This window comes from Coregonus lavaretus, assembly GCF_964263955.1.
Source record: "Coregonus lavaretus genome assembly, chromosome: 2".
Taxonomy (NCBI): domain Eukaryota; kingdom Metazoa; phylum Chordata; class Actinopteri; order Salmoniformes; family Salmonidae; genus Coregonus; species Coregonus lavaretus.
Genome location: NC_139989.1, coordinates 61218629 through 61232572, shown reverse-complemented (window position 1 = coordinate 61232572; position 13944 = coordinate 61218629). Strand labels below are relative to the sequence as shown.

Sequence of the window (13944 nt, the reverse complement as noted above, 5' to 3'; positions counted from 1 at the left end):
GACATGTCCCCTTGCTTAAGCCAGTACATGTCCAGGCCCGTCTGAAGTTTGCTAGAGTGCATTTGGATGATCCAAATGACACCGTGGTCCTCTGTAGCTCAGCTGGTAGAGCACGGCGCTTGTAACGCTAAGGTAGTGGGTTCGATCCCCGGGACCACCCATACACAAAAAAAATTATGCACGCATGACTGTAAGTCGCTTTGGATAAAAGCGTCTGCTAAATGGCATATTATTATTATTATTATCCAGAAGAGGATTGGGAAAATGTCATATGGTCAGATGAAACCAAAATAGAACTTTTTGGTAAAAACTCAACTCGTCGTGTTTGGAGGACAAAGAATGCTGAGTTGCATCCAAAGAACACCATACCTACTGTGAAGCATGGGGGTGGAAACATCATGCTTTGGGGCTGTTTTTCTGCAAAGGGACCAGGACGACAGATCCGCGTAAAGGAAAGAATGAATGGGGCCATGTATCGTGAGATTTTGAGTGAAAACCTCCTTCCATCAGCAAGGGCATTGAAGATGAAACGTGGCTGGTCTTTCAGCATGACAATGATCCCAAACACACCGCCCGGGCAACGGAGTGGCTTCGTAAGAAGCATTTCAAGGTCCTGGAGTGGCCTAGCCAGTCTCCAGATCTCAACCCCATAGAAAATCTTTGGATGGAGTTGAAAGTCTGTTGCCCAGCGACAGCCCCAAAACATCACTCCTCTAGAGGAGATCTGCATGGAGGAATGGGGGGGGGGGGAGCAATGCAAATAGTCTGGGTAGCCATTTGATTAGATGTTCAGGAGTCTTGTGGCTTGGGGGTAGAAGCTGTTTAGAAGCCTCTTGGACCTAGACTTGGCACTCCGGTACCGCTTGCCGTGTGGTAGCAGAGAGAACAGTCTCCCGAGTGGCGCAGTGGTCTAAGGCACTGCATCGCTGTGCCACTAGAGATCCTGGTTCGAATCCAGGCTCTGTCGTAGCCGGCCGCGACCGGGAGACCCATGGGGCGGCGCACAAATGGCCCAGCGTCGTCCAGGGAGGGGGGGAGAGAATGGCAGGCAGGGATGTAGCTCAGTTGGTAGAGCATGGCATTTGCAACGCCAGGGTTGTGGGTTCGATTCCAGTATGAAAAAATTTAATAAATAAAAAATGTATGCATCTGCTAAATGACTAAAAATGTAAAAAAATGAAAACAATCTATGGCTGGAGTCTTTGACCATTTTTAGGGCCTTTCTCTGACACCGCCTGGTATAGAGGTCCTGGATGGCAGGAAGCTTGGCCCCAGTGATGTACTGGGCCGTATGCACTACCCTCTGTAGTGCCTTGCGGTCGGAGGCCGAGCACTTACCATACCAGGCAGTGATGCAACCAGTCAGGATGCTCTCGATGGTGCAGCTGTAGAACCTTTTAAGGATCTGAGGACCAATGCCAAATCTTTTCAGTCTCCTGAGGGGGAATAGGCTTTGTCGTGCCCTCTTCACGACTGTCTTGGGGTGCTTGGACCATGTTAGTTTGTTGGTGATGTGGACACCAAGGAACTTGAAGCTCTAACCTGCTCCACTACAGCCCCGTCGATGAGAATGGGGGTGTGCTCGGTCCTCTTCTTTTTCCTGTAGTCCACAATCATCTCCTTTGTCTTGATCACGTTGAGGTAGAGATTGTTGTCATGGCACCACACGGCCAGGTCTCTGACCTCCTCCCTATAGGCTGTCTCGTCGTTGTCGGTGATCAGTCCTACCACTGTTGTGTCATCGGCAAACTTAATGATGGTGTTGGAGTCATGCCTGGAGTACATGGCCATTAAGATGTTCAAACGTTCATAGATGACCAGCAGGGTCAAATAATAATCACAGTGGTTATAGAGGGTGCAGCAGGTCAGCACCACAGGAGTAAATGTCAGTTGGCTTTTCATAGCCAAGCATTCAGAGGTTGATAGGTCGTGGGGGGGGGGGGGGGGGGGGGAGTGTCAAACAGCAGGTCTGGGACAAGCTAGCACTTCCAGTGAAGAGGTCAGGGTTTCATAGCCTCAGGCAGAACAGCAGAAACTGGAAGAGAGAGGGAGAGACACAGGAGAATTAGAGGGAGCATACCTGAGGTCACGCAGGACACCAGATAAGACAGGAGAATTAAACCAAATAGGACAGATTGACCCTATCCCCCAGGCACATAGACTATTGCAGCATAGATGGGGACAGGGCCAATCGTAACAACTGTAGCAGTGATGAATAAATAAATGTCCATTGGGGTGGAGGCAGAGTAAAGACTGTTGAGGGGGTGGGGGGGATGACCATAGGGGGAACAGCAGGCAGAGTAAAGACTGTTGAGGGGGTGGGGGGGATGACCATAGGGGGAACAGCAGGCAGAGTAAAGACTGTTGAGGGGGTGGGGGGGATGACCATAGGGGGAACAGCAGGCAGAGTAAAGACTGTTGAGGGGGTGGGAGGGATGACCATAGGGGGAACAGCAGGCAGAGTAAAGACTGTTGAGGGGGTGGGGGGGATGACCATAGGGGGAACAGCAGGCAGAGTAAAGACTGTTGAGGGGGTGGGGGGATGACCATAGGGGGAACAGCAGGCAGAGTAAAGACTGTTGAGGGGGTGGGGGGGATGACCATAGGGGGAACAGCAGGCAGAGTAAAGACTGTTGAGGGGGTGGGGGGGATGACCATAGGGGGAACAGCAGGCAGAGTAAAGACTGTTGAGGGGGTGGGGGGGGATGACCATAGGGGGAACAGCAGGCAGAGTAAAGACTGTTGAGGGGGTGGGGGGACCAAGTGAAATTAAATAATAAAAATATGACATTTTTAGACCAGTACTTGGTACACACCACAAACACACACTCTTAAGTGACCTGGGTTGTGATGTTGAGTCAGTCATTTCCTACATTGTTTAAATGTTCACTCTTCTTGTACATTTTCGGGGCAGCAAACGGTGACATTTACTTCTGCGTCATGCATTTTTATCTCACCACTGCATTATACCCTTTGTCATAGGAGACATTGTAAACAAGCTGTGTATAGCGTCTAATTATGCTTTAAAATAGTGTATATTCAACCGGTAGATATTGAAGGCCGTCCGACAGCGCTACGCTAATGATAAGAATAAGAAATGACTTTATTGTCCATTTACATGGACATTTATTTTGTGAGGTTACTGATATGTAAAAAGGCTGGAAAGTGAGCACACACATTCACATTAACCCAATGGTATCTTTTAAACCTTTCCTCTAACCTAAATCTCACAAACTATTCCTAAGCCCATTTCATTTCCACCACAACGATGACCCCTATGTCTAGCTGTACATTTTCAGCTCTGCCAACTGAATATAATAATGTGTCTCATGACATGTCTAAACTCTGTGTGTTGTTCTTCTTTCCCAGCATGCCACTGGCTCGCAGCCTGTCCATCACCTCCCTGTCGGGGTTGGAGGAGTGGGATGAGGAGTTTGACCTGGAGGATGCCGTCCTCTTCGAGATCGCATGGGAGGTGGCCAACAAAGGTAACAGTGTGTGTGACTATATAAGTAATAACTCTTGGTTCTGTGTGTAACGACAGTATATTAGTAATAACTCTTGGTTCTGTGTGTAACGACAGTATATTAGTAATAACTCTTGGTTCTGTGTGTAACGACAGTATATTAGTAATAACTCTTGGTTCTGTGTGTAACGACAGTATATTAGTAATAACTCTTGGTTCTGTGTGTAACGACAGTATATTAGTAATAACTCTTGGTTCTGTGTGTAACGACAGTATATTAGTAATAACTCTTGGTTCTGTGTGTAACGACAGTATATTAGTAATAACTCTTGGTTCTGTGTGTAACGACAGTATATAAGTAATAACTCTTGGTTCTGTGTGTAACGACAGTATATTAGTAATAACTCTTGGTGTGTGCCTCTGTGCAGTTGGTGGGATTTACACAGTGATCCAGACCAAAGCCCGTCTGACGGTGGAGGAATGGGGAGAAAACTATTTCCTGGTTGGTCCGTATGTGGAGAGTAACGTCCGCACCCAGGTAGAGCTGATCGAGCCCACCAACCCTGCCCTCAAGAGAGCCATAGACAAGATGAATTCCAGCGGATGTAAGGTACAGACAGACAGACACAGAGACCCACACAAGTTTGCTGGCCCTATTAAAGGACTTAAAGGGGCAATCTGCAGTTGCTACATCAATTTTTGGACTTCTAAGTTAATATGTACCCATTTTGATTCTTTAAGAATATAACTTCTATAAATGCCTCATGAGCTTAGTTCAACTGTCGTACCCCACCAGATCCCAAAATATAAGCTTGTTTTACTCCAATGTTTGTAAACAAAGAAAATGTAAACAACCACCATATAAATTAAAACATGGTTAAAACTATCAATTTTATATCTAGGATGGTCAGTCCTTGCATCCATGTCCGTGTGTGTGTGTGTGTGTGTGTGTACAACTTCCTGAATTACCATTGGTTCTCGTTGTTGAGGTTGACAACAATAGAAGAAAACATTAGCAATACATAACTTCTTCACATCCTTGCAATTGAAATGTTCTAGATTATGATGAGGTTAAAAGCAGTACTATGACATTGTAGGCATTTCTAAGCAGTGTCCTTCAACAACCATGTTAATGTCTGCATTTTCAGACCAAAGTCAATCTGATGATTGGACATGAAATGTAAAACATGCTAAACGGAGGAGATTGTCATTGCTTTTTGTCCCTCAAATGCTAACATTAGCATTTCTTAGCAGTGGCTAGTTTTTAAAAAGGTTGGATCACAGTCACTTCATGACTTCAACCTTGCGTCACGAGCCCCTGTGCAGCCCAAGACCCCACCTAACACTGGTCCATGGCAGTGGCTTTCCCCAGGACACACACACACACACACACACACACACACACACACACACACAGTGTCCCTCTTTCTCTCTGTACTTCGCTCTCTGTCCTTGCCACTCTAATCTCTGGTATTTCTGTTAAAAGGTTAAAGGCTGTATCAGTGTCACACACACACTGCTGTCTATTTCTGGTAGGCAGAATGTAGCGTGTGTTTAGTGTGTGTAGTTCATATGTGTGTGTGTGTGTGCCATGCTGAGTCAGTCGTTGGCATTCTAGGTGTGCAGGGTCAGAGCAGTGCAGTGCACCATGGGAAAGCCCTGTGTGGTGAGGTCAGATCATTTGATTGGGGGAGAGCGATACTGTGCACTAATCGTAATCGTCCTTACTTGAGGACTGGAAGTTGTGGAACGTTTGTGTAAATCATTGAGTAAGCTCCCTGTTCTTCGTGGTATAAACAACAGGAAATTGTATTTTAATTCTCTGTACTCGGCAACTACAAATAAACATATATATATATATATATATATATATATATATATATATATATATATATATATATATATATATATATATATATATATATATATATATATATATATATATATATATATATATATATATACAGTGGAGAGAACAAGTATTTGATACACTGCCGATTTTGCAGGTTGTCCTACTTACAAAGCATGTAGAGGTCTGTCATTTTTATCATAGGTACACTTCAACTGTGAGAGACGGAATCTAAAACAAAAATACAGAAAATCACATTGTATGATTTTTAAGTAATTAATTTGCATTTTATTGCATGACATAAGTATTTGATCACCTACCAACCAGTAAGAATTCCGGCTCTCACAGACCTGTTAGTTTTTCTTTAAGAAGCCCTCCTGTTCTCCACTCATTACCTGTATTAACTGCACCTGTTTGAACTCGTTACCTGTATAAAAGACACCTGTCCACACACTCAATCAAACAGACTCCAACCTCTCCACAATGGCCAAGACCAGAGAGCTATGTAAGGACGTCAGGGATAAAATTGTAGACCTGCACAAGGCTGGGATGGCCTACAGGACAATAGGCAAGCAGATTGGTGAGAAGGCAACAGCTGTTGGCGCAATTATTAGAAAATGGAAGAAGTTCAAGATGACGGTCAATCACCCTCGGTCTGGGGCTCCATGCAAGATCTCACCTCGTGGGGCATCAATGATCATGAGGAAGGTGAGGGATCAGCCCAGAACTACATGACAGGACCTGGTCAATGACCTGAAGAGAGCTGGGACCACAGTCTCAAAGAAAACCATTAGTAACACACTACGCCGTCATGGATTAAAATCCTGCAGCGCGCGCAAGGTCCCCCTGCTCAAGCCAGCGCATGTCCAGGCCCGTCTGAAGTTTGCCAATGACCATCTGGATGATCCAGAGGAGGAATGGGAGAAGGTCATGTGGTCTGATGAGACAAAAATAGAGCTTTTTGGTCTAAACTCCACTCGCCGTGTTTGGAGGAAGAAGAAGGATGAGTACAACCCCAAGAACACCATCCCAACCGTGAAGCATGGAAGTTGAAACATCATTCTTTGGGGATGCTTTTCTGCAAAGGGGAAAGGACGACTGCACCGTATTGAGGGGAGGATGGATGGGGCCATGTATCGCGAGATCTTGGCCAACAACCTCCTTCCCTCAGTAAGAGCATTGAAGATGGGTCGTGGCTGGGTCTTCCAGCATGACAACGACCCGAAACACACAGCCAGGGCAACTAAGGAGTGGCTCCGTAAGAAGCATCTCAAGGTCCTGGAGTGGCCTAGCCAGTCTCCAGACCATAACCCAATAGAAAATCTTTGGAGGGAGCTGAAAGTCCGTATTGCCCAGCGACAGCCCCGAAACCTGAAGGATCTGGAGAAGGTCTGTATGGAGGAGTGGGCCAAAATCCCTGCTGCAGTGTGTGCAAACCTGGTCAAGACCTACAGGAAACTTATGATCTCTGTAATTGCAAACAAAGGTTTCTGTACCAAATATTAAGCTCTGCTTTTCTGATGTATCAAATACTTATGTCATGCAATAAAATGCAAATTAATTACTTAAAAATCATACAATGTGATTTTCTGGATTTTTGTTTTAGATTCCGTCTCTCACAGTTGAAGTGTACCTATGATAAAAATTACAGACCTCTACATGCTTTGTAAGTAGGAAAACCTGCAAAATCGGCAGTGTATCAAATACTTGTTCTCCCCACTGTATGTATGTATATATATATATATATATATATATATATATATATATATACACACACTCTAGGTCCAGACTGTGACCACATTGAAAATATGCTAGTTGTGTCTCTCTTCACCCTAGGTGTACTTTGGTCGTTGGCTGATTGAGGGCAGTCCGTACGTGGTGCTGATAGATGTGGCATTCACTGCCTGGAACCTGGACAAGTGGAAGAAAGAGTTGTGGGACAACTTCTCCATCGGGGTGCCCTGGTTCGACCGTGAGGCCAACGACGCCGTCCTCTTTGGCTTCTTGACCGCCTGGTTACTAGGAGAGGTGGGTTGCTGCCAGGGAGGGTCGGGGATAATGGGTTACTAGGAGAGGTGGGTTGCTGCCAGGGAGGGTCAGGGATAATGGGTTACTAGGAGAGGTGGGTTGCTGCCAGGGAGGGTCGGGGATAATGGGTTACTAGGAGAGGTGGGTTGCTGCCAGGGAGGGTCAGGGATAATGGGTTACTAGGAGAGGTGGGTTGCTGCCAGGGAGGGTCGGGGATAATGGGTTACTAGGAGAGGTGGGTTGCTGCCAGGGAGGTTCAGGGATAATGGGTTAAGGGGGGCGTGGCCTACACACTGCAAACCGTTATAACAGAGAAGTAGGTGGTTCTATCCAGTTTAATAATGGCTTGTGTCAGTGCAAGGTTGCAGTTCATTAGTAACAGTATTCCGTATATGGTTCCGTATTTACCCCGCATTGTCTTCCTCCAGTATCCTGGCCCATTATATTAACCCCACATTGTCCTCCTCTAGTACTGGCCAATTATATTAACCCCACGTTGTCCTCCTCCAGTACCCTGGCCCATTATATTAACCCCACGTTGTCCTCCTCCAGTATCCTGGCCCATTATATGAACCCCACGTTGTCCTACTCCAGTATCCTGGCCTATTATATTAACCCCACATTGTCCTCCTCCAGTATCCTGGCCTATTATATTAACCCCACATTGTCGTCCTCCAGTATCCTGGCCTATTATATTAACCCCACATTGTCCTCCTCCAGTATGCAGCGCAGTGTGAGGAGCCTCCCCATATCCTGGCCCATTTCCATGAGTGGCTGGCAGGCCTGGGCCTGGCGCTATGCCGACAGAGACAGTTGCCCGTGGCAACCATCTTCACCACCCACGCCACCCTGCTGGGACGCTACCTCTGTGCCGGCAGCGTGGACTTCTACAACAACCTCGCCGGTGTGAGTGTATCTGTGTGGTGATGTCATGATCTGTGGTGTGTGTGTGTGTGTGTTGGTCAGGGTTGGGATGTCATGTTTACAATGTTCTGATCGTTCTGTCTTTGTGCATCTTCAGCATCATTCACAGGTAACTGACCTCACAGTAAGTGTTGTAGGTCATTCTAGGTTATTTGAAGGTCAGCTGTATCACCCTAGCTAGTGTCCTTTGCCCCGATCCTAAATCAACCCCTTACCCCTAGTCCCCTACTTAGTATTCACTAGTGTAGATCTGAAAGGGAAATGTTAACAGACTGATGATACCAATCTGATCCTTCTGGAGTTAGTGGAGAACTGTTAACAGACTGATGATACCAATCTGATCCTTCTAGAGTTAGTGGAGAACTGTTAACAGACTGATGATACCAATCTGGTCCTTCTAGAGTTACACAAGTGTGTGGAAGGTGGGGCGGGCAGGACCTTAGCATTTTTAGCATGTTTGTTTTAGCATCTAGTGTGTCCTGTTTCATCGACCCTGGATTGCTCCATTAAAACAGTGAAAGCACTTATTTTATGTGCTATTTACTTGACCCATAACTGCTGAAAGTTGTGGGTCAATAACTCCCAGCCCCTTCACCCTAGGCACTACTCTAGATCAGATATGAAAATCTAGTGTATATATACAGTGAGGGAAAAAAGTATTTGATCCCCTGCTGATTTTGTACGTTTGCCCACTGACAAAGAAATGATCAGTCTATAATTTTAATGGTAGGTTTATTTGAACAGTGAGAGACAGTTAAATGAGGCCTCACCTCCTGGTTACACTAGTGACCATATTCCCCGTGCATCCCGCAAAGGCGGAGGTGTTGCTAACATTTACGATAGCAAATTTCAATTTACAAAAAAAAAAATGGCGTTTTCATCTTTTGAGCTTCTAGTCATGAAATCTATGCAGCCTACTCAATCACTTTTTATAGCTACTGTTTACAGGCCTCCTGGGCCATATACAGCGTTCCTCTCTGAGTTTCCTGAATTCCTATCAGACCTTGTAGTCATAGCAGATCATATTCTAATTTTTGGTGATTTTAATATTCACATGGAGAAGTCCACAGACCCACTCCAAAAGTCTTTCGGAGCCATTATCGACTCAGTGGGTTTTGTCCAACATGTCTCTGGACCTACTCACTGCCACAGTCATACTCTGGACCTAGTTTTGTCCCATGGAATAAATGTTGTAGATCTTAATGTTTTTCCACAAAATCCTGGACTATCGGACCACCATTTTATTACGTTTGCAATCGCAACAAATAATCTGCTCAGACCCCAACCAAGGAGCATCAAAAGTCGTGCTATAAATTCTCAGAAAACACAAAAATTCATTGATGCCCTTCCAGACTCCTTCTGCCTACCCAAGGACGTCAGAGGACAAAAATCAGTTAACCACTTAACTGAGGAACTCAATTTAACCTTGCGCAATACCCTAGATGCAGTTGCACCCCTAAAAACGAAAAACATTTGTCATAAGAAACTAGCTCCCTGGTATACAGAAAATACCCGAGCTTTGAAGCAAGCTTCCAGGAAATTGGAACGGAAATGGCGCCACACCAAACTGGAAGTCTTCCGACTAGCTTGGAAAGACAGTACCGTGCAGTACCGAAGAGCCCTCACTGCTGCTCGATCATCCTACTTTTCCAACTTAATCGAGGAAAATAAGAACAATCCAAAATTTCTTTTTGATACTGTTGCAAAGCTAACTAAAAAGCAGCATTCCCCAAGAGAGGATGGCTTTCACTTCAGCAGTGATAAATTCATGAACTTCTTTGAGGAAAAGATCATGACCATTAGAAAGCAAATTACGGACTCCTCTTTGAATCTGCGTATTCCTCCAGGGCTTAGCTGTCCTGGATCTGCACAGCTCTGCGAGGGCCTGGGATCGGGAGAGACACTTAAGTGTTTTAGTACTATATCTCTTGACACAATGATGAAAATAATCATGGCCTCTAAACCTTCAAGCTGCATACTGGATCCTATTCCTACTAAACTGCTGAAGGAGCTGCTTCCTGTGCTTGGCCCTCCTATGTTGAACATAATAAACAGCTCTCTATCCACCGGATGTGTACCAAACTCACTAAAAGTGGCAGTGATAAAGCCTCTCTTGAAAAAGCCAAACCTTGACCCGGAAAATATAAAAAACTATCGGCCTATATCGAATCTTCCATTCCTCTCAAAAATTTTAGAAAAAGCTGTTGCGCAGCAACTCACTGCCTTTCTGAAGACAAACAATGTATACGAAATGCTTCAGTCTGGTTTTAGACCCCATCATAGCACTGAGACTGCACTTGTGAAGGTGGTAAATGACCTTTTAATGGCGTCAGACCGAGGCTCTGCATCTGTCCTCGTGCTACTAGACCTTAGTGCTGCCTTTGACACCATCGATCACCACATTCTTTTGGAGAGACTGGAAACCCAAATTGGTCTACACGGACAAGTTCTGGCCTGGTTTAGATCCTACCTGTCGGAAAGATATCAGTTTGTCTCTGTGAATGGTCTGTCCTCCGACAAATCAACTGTACATTTCGGTGTTCCTCAAGGTTCCGTTTTAGGACCACTATTGTTTTCACTATATATTTTACCTCTTGGGGATGTTATTCGAAAACATAATGTTAACTTTCACTGCTATGCGGATGACACACAGCTGTACATTTCAATGAAGCATGGTGAAGCCCCAAAATTGCCCTCGCTAGAAGCCTGTGTTTCAGACATAAGGAAGTGGATGGCTGAAAACTTTTTACTTTTAAACTCGGACAAAACAGAGATGCTTGTTCTAGGTCCCAAGAAACAAAGAGATCTTCTGTTAAATCTGACAATTAATCTTGATGGTTGTAAAGTCGTCTCAAATAAAACTGTGAAGGACCTAGGCGTTACTCTTGACCCTGATCTCTCTTTTGACGAACATATCAAGACTGTTTCAAGGACAGCTTTTTTCCATCTACGTAACATTGCAAAAATCAGAAATTTTCTGTCCAAAAATGATGCAGAAAAATTAATCCATGCATTTGTTACTTCTAGGTTAGACTACTGCAATGCTCTATTTTCCGGCTACCCGGATAAAGCACTAAATAAACTTCAGTTAGTGCTAAATACGGCTGCTAGAATCCTGACTAGAACCAAGAAATTTGATCATATTACTCCAGTGCTAGCTTCCCTACACTGGCTTCCTGTTAAGGCAAGGGCTGATTTCAAGGTTTTACTGTTAACCTATAAAGCGTTACATGGGCTTGCTCCTACCTATCTTTCCGAGTTGGTCCTGCCGTACATACCAATACGTACGCTACGGTCACAAGACGCAGGCCTCCTAATTGTCCCTAGAATTTCTAAGCAAACAGCGGGAGGCAGGGCTTTCTCCTATAGATCTCCATTTTTATGGAACAGTCTGCCTACCCATGTGAGAGACGCAGACTCGGTCTCAACCTTTAAGTCTTTACTGAAGACTTATCTCTTCAGTAGGTCATATGATTGAGTGTAGTCTGGCCCAGGAGTGTGAAGGTGAACGGAAAGGCTGGAGCAACGAACAGCCCTTGCTGTCTCTGCCAGGCCGGTTCCCCTCTCCACTGGGGTTCTCTGCCTCTAACCCTGTTGCAGGGGCTGAGTCACTGGCTTGCTGGTGCTCTTTCATGCCGTCCCTGGGAGGGGTGCGTCACTTGAGTGGGTTGAGTTACTGACGTGATCTTCCTGTCTGGGTTGGCGCCCCCCCCTTGGTTTGTGCTGTGGTGGAGACCTCTGTGGGCTATACTCGGCCTTGTCTCAGGATTGTAAGTTGGTGGTTGGGGATATCCCTCTAGTGGTGCGGGGGCTGTGCTTTGGCGGAGTGGGTGGGGTTATATCCTTCCTGTTTGGCCCTGTCCGGGGGTTTCTTCGGATGGGGCCACAGTGTCTCCGGACCGCTCCTGTCTCAGCCTCCAGTATTTATGCTGCAGTAGTTTATGTGTCGGGGGGCTGGGGTTAGTTGGTTATACCTGGAGTACTTCTCCTGTCTTATCCAGTGTCCTGTGTGAATTTAAGTATGCTCTCTCTAATTCTCTCGTTCTCTCTTTCTCTCTGAGAACCTGAGCCCTAGGACCATACGTCAGGACTACCGGGCATGATGACACCTTGCTGTCCCCAGTCCGCCTGGCCTTGCTGCTATTCCAGTTTCAACTGTTCTGCCTGCGGCTACGAAACCCCTACCTGTCCCAGACCTGCTGTTTTCAACTCTTAATGATCGGCTATGAAAAGCCAACTGAGAGACCTGAGCCCTAGGACCATACGTCGGGACTACCGGCCGTGGTGACTCCTTGCTGTCCCCAGTCCGCCTGGCCTTGCTGCTATTCCAGTTTCAACTGTTCTGCCTGCGGTTATGGAACCCCTACCTGTCCCAGACCTGCTGTTTTCAACTCTTAATGATCGGCTATGAAAAGCCAACTGAGATTTATTCCTGATTATTATTTGACCATGCTTGTCACTTATGAACATTTTTGAACATCTTGGCATGGTTCTGTTATAATCTCCACCCGGCACAGCCAGAAGAGGACTGGCCACCCCTCATAGCCTGGTTCCTCTCTAGGTTTCTTCCTAGGTTTTGCCTTTCTAGGGAGTTTTTCCTAGCCACCGTGCTTCTACACCTGCATTACTAGCTGTTTGGGGTTTTAGGCTGGGTTTCTGTACAGCACTTCGAGATATTAGCTGATGTAAGAAGGGCTATATAAAATAAAATTGATTGATTGATTGAACAACAAAATCCAGAAAAACGCATGTCAAAAATGTTATAAATTGATTTGCATTTTAATGAGGGAAATAAGTATTTGACCCCCTCTCAATCAGAAAGATTTCTGGCTCCCAGGTGTCTTTTATACAGGTAATGAGCTGAGATTAGGAGCACACTCTTAAAGGGAGTGCTCCTAATCTCAGCTTGTTAACTGTATAAAAGACACCTGTCCACAGAAGCAATCAATCAATCAATCAGATTCCAAACTCTCCACCATGGCCAAGACCAAAGAGCTCTCCAAGGATGTCAGGGACAAGATTGTAGACCTACACAACTGGAATGGGCTACAAGACCATCTGTGAGAAGGTGACAACAATTGGTGCGATTATTCGCAAATGGAAGAAACACAAAAGAACTGTCAATCTCCCTTGGCCTGGGGCTCCATGCAAGATCTGACCTCGTGAAGTTGCAATGATCATGAGAACGGTGAGGAATCAGCCCAGAACTACACGGGAGGATCTTGTCAATGATCTCAAGGCAGCTGGGACCATAGTCACCAAGAAAACAATTGGTAACACACTATGCCGTGAAGGACTGAAATCCTGCAGCGCCCGCAAGGTCCCCCTGCTCAAGAAAGCACATATACAGGGCCGTCTGAAGTTTGCCAATGAACATCTGAATGATTCAGAGGAGAACTGGGTGAAAGTGTTGTGGTCAGATGAGACCAAAATCGGGCTCTTTGGCATCAACTCAACTCGCCGTGTTTGGAGGAGGAGGAATGCTGCCTATGACCCCAAGAACACCATCCCCACCGTCAAACATGGAGGTGGAAACATTATGCTTTGGGGGTGTTTTTCTGCTAAGGGGACAGGACAACTTCACTGCATCAAAGGGACAATGGACGGGGCCATGTACCGTCAAATCTTGGGGGAGAACCTCCTTCCCTCAGCCAGGGCATTGAAAATGGGTCGTGGA

The 13944-nt window shown here is 45.7% G+C and overlaps 2 protein-coding genes across 4 annotated transcripts in view; one reads left to right on the top strand and one right to left on the bottom strand.

Annotated features, from left to right (window-relative positions):
• Nucleotides 1-13944, top strand: part of gys1 (glycogen synthase 1 (muscle)) — a 28550-nt gene that overhangs the window by 3319 nt on the left and 11287 nt on the right. For both annotated transcript variants that reach the window (XR_014610274.1, XM_084147722.1), the window contains exons 2-5: nucleotides 3370-3488; nucleotides 3895-4076; nucleotides 7152-7343; nucleotides 8064-8249. Coding sequence is in view for 1 of the 2 variants with exons in the window: in XM_084147722.1 (XP_084003848.1) it covers nucleotides 3371-3488; nucleotides 3895-4076; nucleotides 7152-7343; nucleotides 8064-8249 (678 nt within the window). In the remaining variant the exon portion in view is untranslated. The remainder of the gene's footprint in view (nucleotides 1-3369; nucleotides 3489-3894; nucleotides 4077-7151; nucleotides 7344-8063; nucleotides 8250-13944) is intronic.
• The window catches only part of aspdh (aspartate dehydrogenase domain containing), a 67373-nt gene continuing 55374 nt past the window's right edge, over nucleotides 1946-13944 (bottom strand). Inside the window, exon 8 of one of the 2 annotated variants that reach the window (XM_084147735.1) lies at nucleotides 1946-2035. In XM_084147735.1, coding sequence (XP_084003861.1) covers nucleotides 2001-2035 — 35 coding nt within the window. In that variant the 3' untranslated portion in view covers nucleotides 1946-2000. The remainder of the gene's footprint in view (nucleotides 2036-13944) is intronic. The other variant, XR_014610275.1, reaches the window with a different exon arrangement.